This window comes from Calliphora vicina, chromosome 5 (assembly GCF_958450345.1).
Source record: "Calliphora vicina chromosome 5, idCalVici1.1, whole genome shotgun sequence".
Lineage (NCBI taxonomy): Eukaryota > Metazoa > Arthropoda > Insecta > Diptera > Calliphoridae > Calliphora > Calliphora vicina.
Window position 1 is genome coordinate 49,379,433 of NC_088784.1, and position 19,539 is coordinate 49,398,971.

Below are 19,539 nucleotides of genomic sequence, written 5' to 3' on the forward strand. Positions count from 1 at the left end.
CGATAATGATATTTGTTCTTGTAAAATTTGTTTATGTTTGATTCTTTTCTTTATTGCTTTATTCTTATAAGAATTTATGTATTTTAATTAGATAAAGAGTTTATAAAATTAAACAGTTATTAATAATGTAACTGAGTAAATGAAAATATCGAGATGTAGCAAATTTAACACAGATTTTTTCAATAACAGTCACTGAATTTAATTGTTTATAAGATTAATTAGAAAATTACGGAGCAGTTTTATTATGCGGTATATACGGTTTGATAGCGAAACTATCAAAAATTGTACTGGCTAATTAACACACGGTCTGCTCTAGGCTTGGAATACAAAATGCTTTTGTACAAAACAATTATAAAACCGATATGGCTATACGGCATTCAGATATGAGGAACAGCCTCATACATGGTACATTCGCAATAGTAATATCCATAGGATTCTCAATGTCAATACGCGAGGAGATCAAACTATCCAGTTTAAAATACCTTTCAAAACTAATGGATCATCCAAATCCCCTTGCCGACTGATGCGATTGGAAACACTGGATCTGGCCAGATAATCATTTAACGAGCACTCATGTTGGACATTGCAGCAGCAATAACAACTTTAGTTTTAGTTTAGGTTAAGATTTTAATACTTATTGTAAATTTCTCAAAAGAAAGATTCAATAAAAAAAAAAGATAAATAATGAAAAAAAAACAATCTTTTAGTTCAATTTTGACGATTTTATACCAAAATTATCTGGCAACAGTTGTAGAAAACGGGGTAGGAAAAGTTGCAAATTTTAATTCCTACGTACTGGCCCCCATTAGCGCTAGGAAGCTGAGCAAACGTAAATCGACTCGAAAACACCTCAATCCATATGAAATTTCGTAACAATATCTGCCACATTTCCCAAGATACCGAATTAAAAAGTTTCTAAACCACTGTGCGCTGTTAGAGTTAACTGCAACTGTCTTGTACATTATAAAGTGTGTCTGTATTTCTGCGAATTTATAAACGTGTATAAAAACACTGAGTGACTATTTAATTCTGTTGTTGTTGTACATTTTAAATAAATAAAGAGTTGTTACAATTTTTAATCTACTAAACAGCTTTTATTTGAAATCAAAAGTATCCGGTTTATTTAAAGAAAATAATAGTTGTTACAATTTTTAATCTACTAAACAGCTTTTATTTGAAATCAAAAGTATCCGGTTTATTTAAAGAAAATAAACCCCCGTTTTTAAAAAGGTAAAAACGTTACAATATTTTGAGCATACAAGAATTTTTAATTCATGATGAATTCATTTATATTTTAATTCAATTCATTGTTTTGGTAAAATGATGAATATTTTATATTTTCATATTTTATTTATAATTGCAAAAATTAATTACTATTTTCAAGCTCTGATCAGTATCGATAAGTTTTTTATGGTCTGCACAAGGTTTTATCGAAATTAAGACATGCGGTTGGTGCTAAAGGGGCTCATGCAATAAGCATGTGTTGGTAAATTTTAAATTTTTGTTTAAGTATGCGACACACAGAAAATGCCGTATGAAAAATCAAAATAGTTTTGATAATGAATTGAATTCATATTGCTGACATTGTACAAATGAACAATAATATACATTTTTCTGAAATATTTTGTTTTAAATTTGACGTTTTAGTTATTGAAGAAAATAAAAGAAACATAAAATATTTTTTGAAAACAAGAAAAATTGTTTAATTATGATTGATAGGTGTGTAGTAAAATATCAATCACACACGTATACGAAGGGTTCATTATCGGCAGTAGCTGTCAGCAGTATGTGTCTATGGGCCCCTTAACGACGTAACGATGCGAAACGATCCAAAAACACGATGTTTTTTTTATTTATTTGTGTTTTTACTATATCGGTCAAAGCTAAGATCAATAAAATACAAATTCTTAAAAATACATTCAATTTTCATTTTATTAAATTTTGTAAGGTTATACATGTACAATTAACGCAGCATTTCTTATATAAGACCCCTCTTCTTTTTGTAGTCTTCCAAGTTTAATGACCTTTTAGTTGCAGTTTCCGCTATTTTTGGCACTGGCTTTGGAAGATTGTTGACCGTGTTTACTAAAAACATGAAATAAAAAATACAAAATATATATTATAATCTTTTAATAGTACTCAAAGAAAAACAATCTTTTAAAATACATTCGTATTAAATTACTTAAATATTAAATTAATTAAATTACTTTTCAAGTAGTTATACAGGAATAGAAAATTAATATTATAGTAAGAATTGTGCTAAGTTTCCCAATTATTGATAAATTCACTGACATTTATTGTTGGGGTCTAAGCTAGTTCCTATGCGCATTTCACTGGTTGCTTAGGACAGATCATCAGGAAACCTTTTCCCAAAAGGCTTTAGAAAAACTAAAGATATACAAATCAAACTATAGAGTGAATGATAATTACAGACACTCAAGCTTTATTTGTAAAAATATTAAAGCTTAAACAAAACACCAACAATAAACAGTGAGTTTATCTTTTCTTACATTCCCTCTACAATTGGTTGGTTTTTTTCCGACTCGAACATTAGTTGTAAGTGGGTAAAGAAAAAACAAAGCAAAACCAACTTGCTTTATTAAATAAAGAGAGTTTCCAACAATTTTCAAAACTTTGAAATCGTTTTTTCAATATTTAGCTTTTGTTGCTTGTCGAGTTACTACATCCTTCAATTGTACATAAACAACAAATAGATGAGCATTAGAGTGTCCCTTAGAATTAAATTTTTTGAAATGTTGAAACGGTACCCGCTGAAAACTTTCGTAATTACCTAAAATACCACCAAAAAAAATTTTTTTTCCAAAAATGCCGGAAAAAAGTCATTTTTTTAAATGTTTCGAAAGCAAATTTTTTGTATGGTAATATGTTGACAAGTGTCCATAATACATAACGGCATATTTTTTTCTTTAAATAGCTACACTAGCATTGGTACATTGCTGCAAAAACAAGTAATTGCTACTTTGTTAAAAAATTAATATCTCAAGCGACATTTAACAGTGCAAGTGAAATTGTCGTCAAAAAATAATAAGAACAATTTAAAAAAAATTTGTTGGTGTAATTAATATAACAAAGGTAAGAGTAAAAATCACTCTTTAAATTTTTCATAAAATATGTTTTGTGTACAATTGCAATTGTGTACATGTGTGTTTTAAATGTGAAATTTTTGTTCAATGTCCAAATTCTATTAGAATTTCAAATGGTAATTAAACAGAGTTAAGCTTTAGTTATTATGTTGTCGTCATCTATATATATATGTAGCTTTTTAATGTGTAAAAAATTAGCTGCCACTTTTTGCCTTAACGATTTTTATTTCATTTAGAGTTTAACATGTCAATTACAAGGAAGGAGCTGTATCTTTATTTTTAAGGTTGGCGTGGCATTTCGCCCACTTAAAATTTTTTAATGAATGGTATCCTTTAATTCCTTCCACACATACAGAAAGACGGTGTGAAAATTTCAGGAAAATCGGTCCAGCAGCTTCGCCGTTTATAGGCTTCAAACAAACCCACAAAGAAAAAATGTACATACAAAAACACACATTCATGCCCAAAAATTTTTTTTCTCAGATTGTTTATACTGATGAAATATATAAACGTACAAAGTTTTATGTCGATACGGCTTTTCAAAAGATTTTGGACCACTCTGCGGGTTGCCCTTCTTAGAACAAGCTAAAATTTTTGGTGGTATTTTAGGTCATTACGAAAGTTTTCAGCGGGACACTCTAATGCGCATACTGCTAAAAATCCACAAAATTATTATATTTATTACTCGAGGTTATTTGGCCGTATAAGCCTTTTTATAAAGGTATGCAGTTGCTAGCATAAAACATGCAACGCTATGCTATGTGATTTTCAACAGCACTGATTTTGCACAAAAAGGTATCCAATTGTCCACATATGCTGTTTTTATATTCTTATTGATCATAGGCAATTATTGTATGACATTTTGTCCAATATTTTTGTACGTAAGGATAATTATACAATTTTTAGTAAAAACAGTGGTAAAATAGTGCGAGCAAAACACATGCAACTCTACGGAAATTTACTAAATTTTTAAAATATTGAAATAAATATTTATAAAAAATTGCTAAAAACTGTAACAATGTTGCATTACTATTTACTATTAATAAAAACCAATTTAGGGACATCAAAATTCAAAAGGATAAACTTTTTATCCAAAAACGCCATGCTCCTATTCCGTTATAAAAATTTAGATATAATTAAGAATTGTGTTATGATTAGAGTGCCGAAATAATTTTGATGGTGTAGTGATATGTAAAATGGCAACTCTACAAACTTTTATGCCTTTGTCAGATGGAATGCAACCTTGCCTTTTTTGCACATCCTTTTGAAGATTATTATTGTAAGTCATTCTAATTTGAAAGCAAGCAAATAGAGTAAATATAAGCATCCTTTACAACATCAGGTGTGGGGTGCATCGTAGAAAATATAAAAACGGAAATATCAAAGAGGCTAAATAATGGATCTTAGACCTAGTCGCCAGACACTAACTGATGCATTAGATGCTGCCGGCATTGAATTCCCTTCTTCAGCTACGCTGAGCCAACTACGAGGCTTATATAAAGTTCTAATGAAGGAACAAAATAACCACGCTATAAAACCAGCAAGTGAAGAGCATGCAGTGGAAGACATGAACCAGTATGCCGTCCAAGTAATTGATGATGCTGCAGAAAATACTGTCAAGACAGATGTTGTCCCAAATCCTGCTGCACTACAACAAGCACGTGCTCTAGATCAGTACGCCGAAGAAGTCCACGTGCAGGACGCCGCTGAAACTGAAGACAATGCAACTGATGTCCTGAGGTCTGCTGTAGTTGAGGCCGCTGCCAGAATGCACACAGAAAAAAATTATGATTTTCTTCCAGATGCTGCGTCTGCTACAGGTTCCGAAGAAATAAAAAACCTACAACTTCGGTTACAGATGTTGCAATTACAGCAACAAATACATGCCCTAGGAGAGGGCTTATCACACCAATCTCCTGTACGTAGAATGGACTGGATGGAATTGGACGCTGCTGTTCTTATGTTTAGCGGTGACGACAACCAAGACATAACCCGCTGGTTCCTAGCATTTGAAGATTATGCAGGGATGTTTTCTCAGAAGGAAAAATGTGTAGTCGTGCGCCGACGTTTGGAAGGGACGGCCAAACAGTATGTTACAAACTTATACCTTATAAAAATGTTCAAAAGAACAGTTTCCCGGCAAGAGATATACAGGCAACTACAACAAAGAAATTTAAAGCAAGAGCTGGTTGACATAATAATTGATGGTGTCCCAAAGAATGACAACGCAGTCAATATGCTCTACGGCGCCAGGATAAGTATGATTGCCGCCCTCAACAACGCCGCATCCAATCAAAGACTGTTACTGCAACTAAACCGATGCCTTCTGAGATAACTGGTGATAAGTCGACTCGCAATTTGGGCACTACCAAAGTCAGTGCCAGAAGCCCAGACGTCCCCGAATTCATGTTTCGTGTGCGCAGAGGTGGGACATTTCCACAAAGACTGTCCGAAGAAGAAGACTGCAGTAGTTGGAGCCATAAATATTAAGGATATTGATGCATTCCAATTGGTAAGTGTTGCCTTCAGACAACAAAATAAGCGAACCGGTGTTATTATTTTTTTTTTCTTTGTTTGATACGGGTAGCCCAATTAGTTGTATAAGTGAATCACTAGTACCGTTAGCAATCCCTAATAAAACTTCATTTCTCGGAGTTGGAAACAAAATCATAAGGATGGTCGTGTTGAATGTGACATATTCTTTCAAAATAAAACAGTATTGTGTTATTTGTTCTACCGGATTCCGAAGCCATAGTGCCACTTTTCGGTTTCGGTTTGTACAGCTGTCGCTGAGTTGACAATCTTTGGCCGAATATGATTCGGGTCGTTCCGGAACGGAGATCCAATTGTCGTGGGAACGAGTGTCACTTTTAATCGGGCGTGATGTAATTAATAAACTGAATATTCACTTATACAGTAAAAAAAATTCTTATAATAAAAATGAATTGATGAAAATGAATTTAAAAAATAAAAATGTTGACGGAAAAATACATCGAGTGCTTGTGTTGTTTAAAATGTGTAGGGGTCCTGAACTTCCACATGCAGTAGAGAATTTATTCGATGAACTTCCGTTTGCAACGTGCAATAAGAATGATTTTATTGAATCTACTAAACTTAGGACAATTATTTTACCTGAAGTAAATCATCTAGGGAATCGTGATAAAATTGCTTCTGAAAATGTACCACACTCAGTTGAAAACGTTAAAGATTTACAAATTATTGGTGAAGATTAAGGCCCTAATTTTATAAAACGCAACGCCTCCATTTTCTTTGCGTTGCATTAAATTACAGTTTGCAAATCACTGCGTTCAAGCAAGTGACTGCTCGCGTTGTAACATCTGATTCTTACGTTATTGTGATTGCAGTTGTTTGAAATTGTACATTTTATACAACGCAACGCTTACTTTTTTTGTCACTTTGATTGTCAAATTTAACGCTTCAATTTTCTTGGCGTTAGTTTAAAAAGTGGTCAAATATTCTTAAAAAAATAACAAATATTTAAACATTTTTAAATATAATTGTTTCTGAAATAAACATACTTATGTAACTACTTTAGGTTTGGACTAGCATCAAATGTCTGCCCAGTACCGCAATTCTGTAAGTTTTTATATATTCCTACCGATGTCGTTAAGTAACGAAAAATATCGGTTGCTCTAACGAATTTAATATTCAGTATTTGAAGTTAACGATTTCTCTCGGTAATAAATATTAACGACGAATATAGTTTAAAATATAAATTTCAATATTTTTAAAATTAAAAAAATCATTTTTATTTATTAAAATGTTCACTGTATTTAAAATCAAACACCAGCTCCCCCAAATACATATATTCGCGAAACCTACTGAAAACAGAAGAACAAGAGTTTTTTTTTCTAAAAATCAAAGTAACCCAGTGTAATCCATATGTCTATGCCACCACAAGTGATCATTGATTCAGAATTTAGATTTTTGTTGTTTAAGGACCGTCGAAAAATTCGGATGAATTTCCTTCTAAGAAAACGGTCTTAAAAACGATTTTTTAGCTTTTATATAAGTTTATACTCGTATCACATCGCTAAATAAATTGCTCACTAGGAAATTTGAATATAGGGATAAACATTATACACTCCAGAAATGTGTTAAATAAGGATATTATTCCCCATATAAAAGTTGCTCTTAAAATTCGAATATTATTTTTTAAAAGCAAATCAGTCTGTATCAAACGAACACAAAAAGGTTGACCAATCGTACTTTCAAAGAACGGCTTATTTCAAATATTTATGTTACAAAACTAACTTCTTAACAATTATCGTTATGGCTTAACTAGAACATTTTATTTGTTGTTAACCTGACAAATGTCGTTATTTACCGACTAGTTTTAACAAAAATAATCCGTATAATTCAATTCGGAGTATCTCTTAACGATAGGTATTGTTAACTTGTGAATTTTGATAACTTAACGACAAAATTTTGTCGTTAAAAAGTTACAGAATTCCGGTACTGAGCCTCACAAGTATCGTTCTCTACTCCAGCAGAAAACTTCACTTTTATGTTTTTAATATTTATTTTGTTATATTTTTGTGTCTTCTTTGAACAAATATTTTATGGATTCAAAAGTAAATAAACGCCATACAGCTGTTTGGCTTACAGCATTGCCAACACGATATAAGTACATCTTTTTGTATGTTTTTATTTTAAATTTTAGTATCAACTTATACAATGGCAACCACGGCTACGTAGAGATTGTACAATAGAAGTGACATCGTAATATTTCGGCGTTGACTAAACGCAATGCCGTAGTGATTTATAAAATTTTATATTTTTTGTTACGCGTTCACAACAGCGTTGGTGAAGCGTTTAACGCAAGTGATTTACACAATTAGGTCCTAAGATTGTGAGGAAAATATGGAAATAATTTTCAACGTTGAGGATAATACGAATGTGGACATTGCACTATAGTTCAAAGTATCTCTTTTTCCGTGCTAAATTCAAATTTCGAAGTTGTTATTATTCATTATTTTTTGTTGTCAATCTGTTACTAAAACTCCAATGCAATCAAATTCAAATGTAAAATACAAAAAACTGCTTGACAGCACGCCTCCAAAGTCAAAGTTTCGATACATTTTAAAAAAAATTGTGAATAGTATCAATATTGTATTGTAACTTTTAACCGTTAATTGTGGAAAGTGTGTGAATAATTTAAATAATGTTTAAAATGGAAAACAACGACTTTATTTCATACTGCGCATTTTTGCGCTTTCTGAGTAATTTAATTCTTTCTAGGTTACTGTGCTATAAAAAATGCACTTTTTGAAATTTGGCAAAAAGAACGCCCAAAAGACACAAAGTATGATGCTATTATTAAATATATTGTGAAGCAAATTTGTGCTCCTGTTATTCCTCCATTTTGTCTACAATTACTTAAAAGTAAAATGTCAAAAATGCAGAAGAAAGGAAGATAATTTTCGAAATGAAAACACTATTTGTATCTTTGGTTACCAATGACATCCACCGTACACAAGGTATTAATACATTCGAAGACACAGACGAAGAAATAGGATCGTTTTAAAAATTGAACATACCCTAATACATATGCTAATATGGGAACCCCAGGCCGCACCCCTGGTGGGCTCATGCGGTCAAAATTTAAACTCGTCAACACTTCTTCTTTGCGCATGTCAAATTTTATTCAAATCTAACTAAGGACTAAGGATTTAGAAATTACAGATTTATTTCCCTTTTTTTCTATACCACTGTGCGAAGTTTTATCTGATACTTCAATTAATATGTATTAAATCAAATGTGTTTACAAAATGAATTACTGATTCAAATAATTTGACTGAAAACTAATATGAAATAAATTTTTTCTAATCAAAAGCAATGAATTTACTTTATTTTTCTCCTGATGGGTTAATGGTCGACAGAGGGTTAATTTTTTTCTTAAATTTGTTGAAAATATAAGTATTTCTACCTATGGTCCAATTTTGGTATCAAAAAGTAGAATACTTTAATAGTTATTAATTTCGCACGGAAAAAGTGATACTTTGAACTATAGTGCATTGATGAGGGACTAGATTTGTCGAGTGCGTGTACATTAAGGTCAATATTAGAGAGGCAGTATTTTGATAGATTGGGATCTCCTACAAAGAGTGTAGATTATTGTATGGAAATTAGGGTATCTAATAGGGTGATCGATTCTTCGACATTTTTTAGAAACCGGTTTTCAGTTTCTTCGAAAAATTGCAATTTAATATAAACTGGTTTCGGTTTTTTAATAATAACCGGTTTTTATAGAAAAATGTTAAAACGCATAGATATAAGGAACAAAAAAAATTGATTTATTAAAATAATAGTTATTAAAACAAAAACAGTTCATGGAAAAACATAACACAACAAAAATGAGATCATATAATAAAAAATAAGCCTTTTTTATTATTTATTTATAAACCTTCACAAGGTCTTCGGATCAAATTTGAGCCATGCTGAAATTAAAAGATAGGTTTTTAGAAACACAAATTGGTCAAAAAAAATATCACGATTTTTTATTTTGTTTTTATAAAGGTATACAGTGGTGGCCACCAATTTAAGACAAATACTTGCATTTTTTTCATCAACTGAATTTTAAGTGCGATAGAGCCAAAATAAAAGGAAATGAAATTTATTATTAAATGGTATGAAATTTATTATTAATGTTTCTAGTTTCTGAAAAATGTTTGGAGAAATCGGTAAAACATATATGGACAAAGATATGTGGAAATACGTTGACCCACCTCAGCGAACATCCGCTGTTAATAACATGATATGACCGAAACTAATGGAACTAAAAATACGAAATTTGGTCCGAATATTTTATAATAATAAAATTATAATGATATAAATGTGAGAAAATATGTTTATTTAAAAAAAAATCAAGTTGTAGAAAAATTGTATGTGTTCATGGTGAATATGTATGAATTGACTCAGTCGAATAAAACACACTGGTGTGTTAAAACAGTCCTCATGCATACATATTTGTGGAGATATTTGAAAAAATAATTGACAATTACATGGAATTTAGCAAACAATTTTTGTCTTAATTTCCTGGCCACCACTGTACATTGAAAATTATCTTTCTCAGTGTCGCTTGTGACATTTATATAAATAAAAAAGTCTTCGAAAATAGTTGGCGTATTTGTTTTAAAAAGGTTTTTTGGATTTACAACTCATAAATACACACTTTTAAAAAAACCGGCTATTCGAGGAGAAAAACCCGGTTTCTTCGATATTCGAAATCTGAGCTTTTCAAAAAAACCGAAACCGACTTAACCAAAAAAACCGGTTATTAAAAACCGGGCCGATCACCCTAGTAACTAATGATGTACCGATTTATAGTGGCCCAATACGGCTTTCATACCGGGAAAAGACTGAGGTTAAATTGAAATTGAATTAACTCTTACAGATTATGCCTCGGTTTTTTTTCGTAAGACGGAAAAACGGGCAATTGAGAATGTGTGTAGACTACAGGGCCCTGAATAAAATTACACTGAAGGATAATTATCACTTGCCCATAATCGAGGACTGTTTGTACTACTTAGGTAATACACACTTTTTTTCGACCCTTGATTTAGAAAATAGTTTTCATCAGGTACCTATGCATGAGGTTTGGATAAAATATACAGCTTTTGTCAACCCTTTAGGGCAATACGAATATTGTTATATGCCTTTCGGGCTGAAAAATGCTGGTGCTGTATTTCAGCGGTTTATTAATAAAGTTTAAAGAGATTTTATAGAGTCAGGTAAGATTGTAGTTTACTTAGATGACATAAGTAAACTACAAGATTTAAGATTTACCGAGAGTATGGAGGAACATGCAGAGTTATTGTCGGACGTAGTAGGTGTTTAAGTGAAGTAGGATTGAGACTTAATATGAATAAGTGTAAATTCGCATATCTGGAAATATATTATCTAGGTTATCTTGTGAACGAGATGGGTATTAGGCCTAATGAAGATCACATCAGGTCTATAAAAGAGTATCCTATACCTACAGATTGTGAAGGGGTGGAGTGTTGTTTAGGATTGTTTTCCTATTTTCCGAAGATTTGTACAAGACTTTTCTCGAATATCAAGGTCTCTGAATATGTTGAAAAAAATGGAATTTTTAATTGGACTGACGAATGTAAAAACGCTTTTTTGACTCTGAAGGATCGACTGACGAATGCTCGTGTGCTGGCAGTATACGATCAGCAACGTGAAACAGAATTGCACACAGATACTAGTACTAAAGGCTATGGCTCTGTCCTCCTACAAAAACTAGGAGATGGTCAATTTCACCCAATAGCTTACTACTCTAAGTAGTTCTCCGGCAGAATCTAGTTTTGAATAAGAAACAATGGCCATAATATATGCATTAAGAAGGTTTCGTATATATTTGGAAGGAATCCCATTCACTATTGTGACCGACTGTAACTCCCGTACACTAACATTGAGTAAGAAATTAATAAACCCTAGAATCGCCAGGTGGGCTTTAGAATTGGAAAATTATAATTATAGCATAAGGCATAGAAGGGAAGAATTGATGACTCACGTCGAATGAAGTTGACGTAAATATTCAGATTACTCAATCAAGGGATCCGAAGATACAGGACATTAGGATAGCGATTGAGCATGATGAAAAAAAGGGGTTTTTATTGGACAATAGTTTAGTATTTAGAATAGGTAGTCGGGGGCAAAGACAAATATACGTGCCGGAGGAATTAGAAGAAAACATAATGTGATTAGTGCATGAGAAGTATAGTCATTGGGAAATGTATGGACAGGATAAGCAAATATTATTGGTTTCCTTATATGAAGGATAAATTAAATAAATTCATAAGAAACTGTCTTAAATGTATTTATGTGTGTGAAGATAAATTTAAATTTATTTAGCACAGACCTAACCCACATATTTTAGCTCAGCCCATTTTGCAGTTAACAGAGCACTGTTAATCACTTAACAGTGCTCTGTTACTTGAATTATAATAAACAAATTTATACCTACAATATCTGAAATAATTTCAGAATAAGAAAATAATTGAAAAAATTAAAAAAAACTATCCATCTGAAATAATAGATGGATATTTGAACCCATCGTAATATCAGGATTGCAATAAATTTGACTTTTTGAAAAAATAAATCTGGAGAGGATTTTTGGCCATTATGGAAATTAGGAAAAGGGCTTGGCTATGACACTATATAGAATTGGTAGTCCTAGGGTCACTGAATGGAACTGTGGTAGTGGGATATCTGAAATAATTTTGGGATTCCAATAAATTTGACTTTTTTGAAAAAATAAATCTGGAGAGGATTTTTGGCCATTATGGAAATTAGGAAAAGGGCTCGGATATGACACTATATAGAAATGGTAGTCCTAGGGTCACTGAATGGAACTGTGGTAGTGGGATATCTGAAATAATTTTGGGATTCCAATAAATTTGACTTTTTTGAAAAAATAAATCTGGAGGGGATTTTTGGCCATTATGGAAATAAGTAGGTGGTAAATCTATTATGTCGTTTGACGCGTTTGGGGAAAATGCATTCTTTAGATGACTAACAAACAGGTTTCCTTTTTCAGTATCGTTTCTCGCCCAGCCTCCACTAGAATTACGTAGAGGAGGTCTGCTCATAACAGGTCTTTTTAATTTTTTTGTAGCTCGCCATAGAGAGTAATTTGAGTACTGGGTGGCATCTAAGTTCTCCAGATATTTATTAATTGAGTCAGTTTTGCGTTTGTGAAGAAGCATACTGAGGCGTTTGCCGCATTTTCTAAGCTCCGTTTTAAGTTGAGGGGATCTGTAGAGTTGCCACTCTCGACGAACTCTTCTTTTTTCAGCTAATAACTGTTCAATGTCTGCAGAATAGAGTCTATTGTATCTTATTTATAGAGTAACGAAGGTGGGTGAGTGATCCGAGGATAATTCTAATGAATATTTAACATACATTAGTTCCATTGGTAAATTTTTTGTAACTGCATAATCAATGACATCGGGTATTTAGCTTGGGTCAGTAGGCCAGTTTGTTGGTTCTCCGCTCGACAGCACATTCAAATTCAATTTAGAAATTGTATTAAACAAAGCGCGACCTTTCGGGGTTACAAGTCTTGATCCCCAGTGAGTATGCTTAGCATTATAATCGCCAGCTGCCAGGAATCGGGGTCCTAGTGATTCGTAAAAATGTTCATATTTATTTTCAGTAATCGAAAACCTTGGAGGTGAATATATCGACGAAATTAATAGGTTGTCACGGCTTGAAGATAATCTTCACAAATATCACACATTGAATGGTGTTTGATACGGGTTTTAATTAAAATTCCAGAGCCTCCACATGCTCTATCTCTTGGATCATTTGTGCCATAAAAAACATATACATTTATCTTAAATAAACTTCTAGACGTCAAATGGGTTTCCGAAACTAACATTATATCAACTTCATAACTTTTAAGAAAATACTCGAGTTCGTTTATACGTTGGCGAATGCCGTTAGCGTTCCAAAAACATATTCTTAGGCAGTTCATGGTCTGTTAAGCACAGCCTGCAATAACATTGATTGCATCTTAAGCATTTCTTGCATCATGTTACTCATTGAGTTTGTAAAGTTATTTACCGATTGCACAAGAGCTTCTATTGTAGATTAGAGTCTGGTAAAATTGAAAATTGGTGTTTGCTCTCTTACCTCTGGGTTCATATTTTGGTTTTGTGGTTGACGGACTTGCGTCTGAGTTTGGTTGTTTCTTATTAGATTTGCATATGTGTCTTTGTTGTCATATGTTTGTTGCAACGGGGGGTAGTTAAAATTTATGTTATATAATGGCTGAGCGGGGAAAATCTTCGGGTTATGGCTTTGTGATTTTTTAACAATTGAGTAGACAGTACAACCCCTGTAGTTCGATGTGTGGTTACCTCCGCAATTGCTGCATTTTTTCATTTTAGGATCATCCTTGGATTTGTTACATTGGGATGTGTTATGCAACTCTCCACAAATAACACATACGGGTGGCAATTTTCAATATGCCTTGATATGTCCATATTCTTGGCAATTCATACATTGCACGGCGCCAAATCGTTTATGTGGTTCTTCTACCGTAATTTTACGATGCAATAAATACTTCAGGTTATATATGGGATGTGTTTCATTTTTTTCAGATTTATGACACCGGGTTCAAGTTCAACACGGAAGAGTGGTTGGGTTTTTTTTCGCGATTTCTAATGTTTATCACATTTTTTGTCTTAAAACCTTTATCTTCTAAGCGTTGCTTTATTTCGATTGGTTCAACATTACAGTCAATACCCTTTATTACAACTTGTAGACCCTTGCTTCCTTTCAGCTGCTAAGTGTAAAAACTTTTCTTTTGAGTTTCAAAATCTGTTACAACCTTTCTATAATCGTTTTCACTATTGACTTGTATTTTGTTTCATGAATCGTGCCTTTCTTGATTGGGATAACGTAAAAAGAGTTTTCTCCTATTAATGAAATCAGGCTCTGAACCAGTGAATTTGAATTATTTTCTCTCAAGTAAATAGGGGGTGGTTTTGTAGAGTTAATTTTATTTACTGGTTCATCTGTTTCACATTCCAGAATAGAAAAACGATTTTCGTTGTTTAGTCTAGCAGGTTCACTATCCTTATATAATTTAGCCAAGGGTGCCGCTTTCGAAGACTTGGGACTTCGTGCCCGTTTTAATACTGTAACATACCGGTCCATTCCAACCTGTATTTGGGATTTATTATTTTTATGGGTTAATTTTAATTGTAGTCGGTGTAGTGGATTTCGTTTCTGAAGCTGATATTGCTAGCATACTTTCAGGCGTAAATAAAGTATTTGTATTTTTTGGTAACTCCAGATTAACAGCTGTTGGGTTTTCTTTTGTTTGACAATCATTAGTTGTTGACAATGCGGGGGAACAAGAACGAGCTCGGTTAACAGGCTTGGCGGTTAAAAACAAGCTGTCATCTATTCTTCTGTTTGTTTTGTTTATATTTTTTTCATCTGCATTAACTGTAACGTATGCATTTCTGCCGTTTACACTTAACCTTCGCTCACTGTTTTCGTTAAAGAGACTCATTAAAGAGTAGTTGTAAATACTTTAGTTAACACTCTTGATCTATATTTAATAGTTAATGCACAAGGTTCAAAGAAAAAAATAAAGAATTTTCACTTATTTGTCTTTGGGCCGTTTTCTCATTAGGTGATTATCTTTTTTCCCAACGAAAAACTGCAGATTAAAGAAATTTGGTTTTCTCAATGTCTCATTTGCTTCTATTCTGTCGCAAAGCTAACCCGACCTCATCTGCCAATCAGCGTTGCCGTTTTGGGCTTTTCCTACCAAATTTGGTAGGATTTTTTTCATTTGGTAGGATGGTAGTTTAAATTGATTTTTGGTAGGTTGGATCAAAAAGTATTTATTTAAAAAAGTTTAGCAAGTTAAATAAAACACGCAATTAAATGAACACACTAAAACCAAAACACAAACTTTTAGTACAAAAATAAAAATAATCATATTGAAGTTCAAACATTTTTTATAGGCATAAAAGCAGAAATGTATATTGAAAACAATCTTAGCTCGGATGAAATATTTGAAGTTAAACATAATAGGTCTGTTCATTTACTTTCCCAGTAAATACTTGCAACGAGAGAATAAAATCAAAATTTACAAAATTACTCTTTTAAATTCTCAATAATAGTAAAAAGTAAATGGACCTTTTCCAGTAACAATTGTTTTATACACACAATTTTCTTATTTTATTCCTTTAAAATGTATAAATACTCACATTTTCTTCAATTTTATTGATAATTCTTTTTTTTACATTTTTTCACCTCAAAAATAAAATTGTAAATAAATAAACAATAATACAAAACATTTGAAGTATAAGCTGCTAACTATTACGAGTTCCAAATAGAACTTGTAATAGTTTGCAACGAGAGAACACTCTCTAAAATTTATACCCTCTTGATTTTTTCTCTACTTGTTTTTTGAGTTAATGAACGCTTTTCCAGTAACAATTGTTACTAACTAGTAACAACTTTTAGTTATTGAACAGAGCTAATATATTAAAATTTTATATCAAATTATTAAACCAAATAATTTGACTTTAAACGTGAAGATATCAAACTTTTACAAATAATTACTCCATCGAAAGTACTCTCTAAAGAAGATTTCCAATATTGTCCCTTGTTTTAAAATCTTCTAATCTTATAGATTGTGATCCTGATATTATTATCTCTCAGTTTAACTTGTTAAGATTATCGGACATAAAACTTTCATCTGATTTAAATATAGATTTATTTTGGGATCAATTAAATTCAATGAAAAATGGTTTAAATGAGAGAACTTATGTTAATTTGGATAACTTTGTTTTCAATTTACTTTCGTTGCCACATAGTTCTGCAGATGCTTTCTTTAATAAAAACTAAATTAAGAAACAAATTAGAAACTAGTACAATCAATAGCATTACGCTTTGTAAGAAACTTGTAAAAAATAATGATTCCCGATATGGCTGGTCAGGAGATAGAGATTTTTATAAAAATTAAATACAACAACAAAATTAATGTTAAATTTTTACTGAAAATACTTGCGTGGCGTATAGAAACTGACATGTATTTTTTCAGTTTAAGAATATTATTAGAAATGAATTTTTATATACCTTTTTTGTTATATTGTTATGTTTTGTTGCTTATTAATCATGTACAATTATATGTAAATACTTTTTTAATAAAAAAGTCATATTTTTCTCTAAAAAAAAATATATATATATGGGGGATTTCATGTCAAGTGAACCAACTTTTGAAATCGATGTCTTCCGATCGGGATGAAATTTGCACCAAGGTTAGCTCTATTGGATAGTAACTCAGACACAATTTTTCAACAACATCGGTCGAGAACTCTCTGAGTTATAGGGGGTAAAATTTTGACAATTTGGTCAAACAGGGGTTTTTTCTTATCCATGTAACTTATTACCTATTGTTCTTAGCAAAATGTGTCCCAAATAGTATAGATAGCTATTTCTTCGATCTTTCGAAAAAAAATATTTAAAAAAAAAAATAAAAAATTTTTAATATTTTTTTTCCGAAATCAAAAACTTTTTTGACTTTTTTTTAAAATACGCCCTTTTTTTTTTTTTTTTTTTTTTTTTTTTCTTAAAATAAAGTTTAGATATTTTCCTTGAACACCTACTTGGTCGCTTAGTGGGATGCGAGTGGGATATCTATCAAAATAAATATTTTGTAACTCAAAACATAAAATTTTTGATTTTTTTTGCAAAATCAAAAACTTTGTTGACTTTTTTTTTTCAAAATGGACCCTTTTTTAATCTTTTTTTTTAGGTCAAACAAAAGCTTAGATATTATCCTTGAAGACCTTTTTGGTCGCTTAGTGGGATGCGAGTGGGATATCTATCAAAATAAATATTTTTTAACTCAAGACTTACAATTTTTGACTTTTTTTTTTGCAAATACGATTTTTTTCCCAAATGGGCCCTTTTCTTAAAATTGTTTTTGTAGTCAAAAGAAAGCTTAGGTCCATTCCTTTAAGATATTTTTAGTCCCTTAGTGGGATGCGAGTAGGATATCTATCAAAATAAATATTTTGTAACGCAAGACATACAATTTTTTAATTTTTTTTTGCAAAATCAAAATTTTTTTCCAATTGCATTGACCTTAATTTTCCATTTTTCCAAATCGCCGATGTGAGACTGGAGTTGTTCAGAAGCTATTGCGGGGTTTTCATGTGTACTTAAAAAAGTGGTATCATCCGCAAATGTAGATGAGTGCGCTCGTAGGCATATCTGCAGTATATAAAATATATAGGAACGGCCCTTGAATAATTCCCTGTGGTGCACCAGCGGATCTGATTTGGAAAGATCTTTCTTGTATGTAATTTTTAAGCAGTTTATGTACGTTCGCAGGTAGTAATCTAGTAATATGTCAATAAATAATGCGGAGCAATACTGCTTGCTCTCGAAGGTTTTCCGAATAAGTATAGTTATCCGATGTACCTGTTCGTTAGTACTATGTTTCCGTCTGAAACCAAATTGATGGTCAGGAATAATGCAATTTTCGTCAAGGTGCACTATAAGTCTCTCAAGTAACAACTTTTCAAAAAGTTTTGAGAATATTGACAATAGGCTAATGGGACGATATGATGTCACTTGAGTGACATCTTTTCCCGGTTTTGATATCACAACTATATCAGATATTTTCCATGAGGATGGGAAATATCCAATACGTAGTATTGAGTTAAATATGAACCAAATAATTCTCAGTGCCCGTGGTAGTAATTTTATCTATACCAGGTGATTTTCCTTTGATTGTCGTCTTCACGGTAGAGAACTGGAATTTTAGTGGGGCTGGCACTACATTATTTATGACATCATCTCTAATATATGAATTTGTATCATTTGGGGTAAATACATTCTCCAAGTAATTGGTAAATGCTTCGATTTTTTCTAAAAGACTCAATGTTTTTAGGACATTTTAAATGTCTGTAATTCCCCAGGGTGACTGGGGACGTGGACACTTTATCGGCGTTTGTTAAAATGTCTGTAAATATATCGACAGCGGATTGTATTTCATATTCATTTTTCAATGAGATGTTCTGTGGCAAGTGTGAGCTAACATACATTTTATACTTTAACCAGTTCGTTTTCTTGTTAGAGAAACAAGAGTAAAAGTTTTCCAATTTACTTGGAACTTCTAATAACGTTAAAACTGTAGGCGAGTTTTCTGACGAGAGGTCCAGCGAAGGGATCACTGAAATAAATTCTCGTACAATAAGTAGGTTGGCCACTAGATATGGCATCTAGTCTGTTAGACGATATTACTTCTGACAATTGCCTCCCTTTTTTTTTGGTTTTTAATAAAAATAGCTGATGGCAAAGCAAAACACAAAAAGCCAGGGTATCCCACACGAAGGAAAAAAAAACACGGGAAAACGTTGGGCATTGAAAAATGCCTACTTCCTCTAGTATACGCTGTTAGTGACTAACGGTTGATTATTTCCTAAAACTTAAAAACGATCTCGTATGTTAGCTTCCTTAATGAAACAAATTAACTGAGAGTATATACCGATGTCATGAGAATTTAATAAGTCAAAAAGGTTAGTAAATTTACGAAATAATTGGTGTTTAATTCTAAAATCATTGAATTCAGAACAGTGAAAGATAAGATGCTCAGAATTGTCGATCATGTTAAAAAATCACAAACATCAGACGATCTCTTACATATCATGTGAAGGTAAACGCCACTATAACAGTGGCCACATAAGAGCTTACTAATAATCTTGATGTCAATTGGATCCCACACAACACCCCTGTGCCAAGGTCTTACAGGTATTTCATTGAAAAGAGAGAAGAAGAATCGTCCAGACACTTGAGATCTGGTCCTGTAAAAATCAAGCCACTCTTGATTAAGAGAATTTCTTATCCTCACAAGAGCATCCCCATACGG

At 32.1% G+C, this 19,539-nt stretch overlaps 1 protein-coding gene across 1 annotated transcript in view; it reads right to left on the bottom strand.

Annotated features, from left to right (window-relative positions):
* Positions 1–1,904: 1,904 nt before the first annotated feature.
* Positions 1,905–19,539, bottom strand: part of Rtf1 — a 109,366-nt gene continuing 91,731 nt past the window's right edge. The window contains exon 4 of the mRNA XM_065511242.1: positions 1,905–2,085. Coding sequence (XP_065367314.1) covers positions 1,979–2,085 — 107 coding nt within the window. The 3' untranslated portion in view covers positions 1,905–1,978. The remainder of the gene's footprint in view (positions 2,086–19,539) is intronic.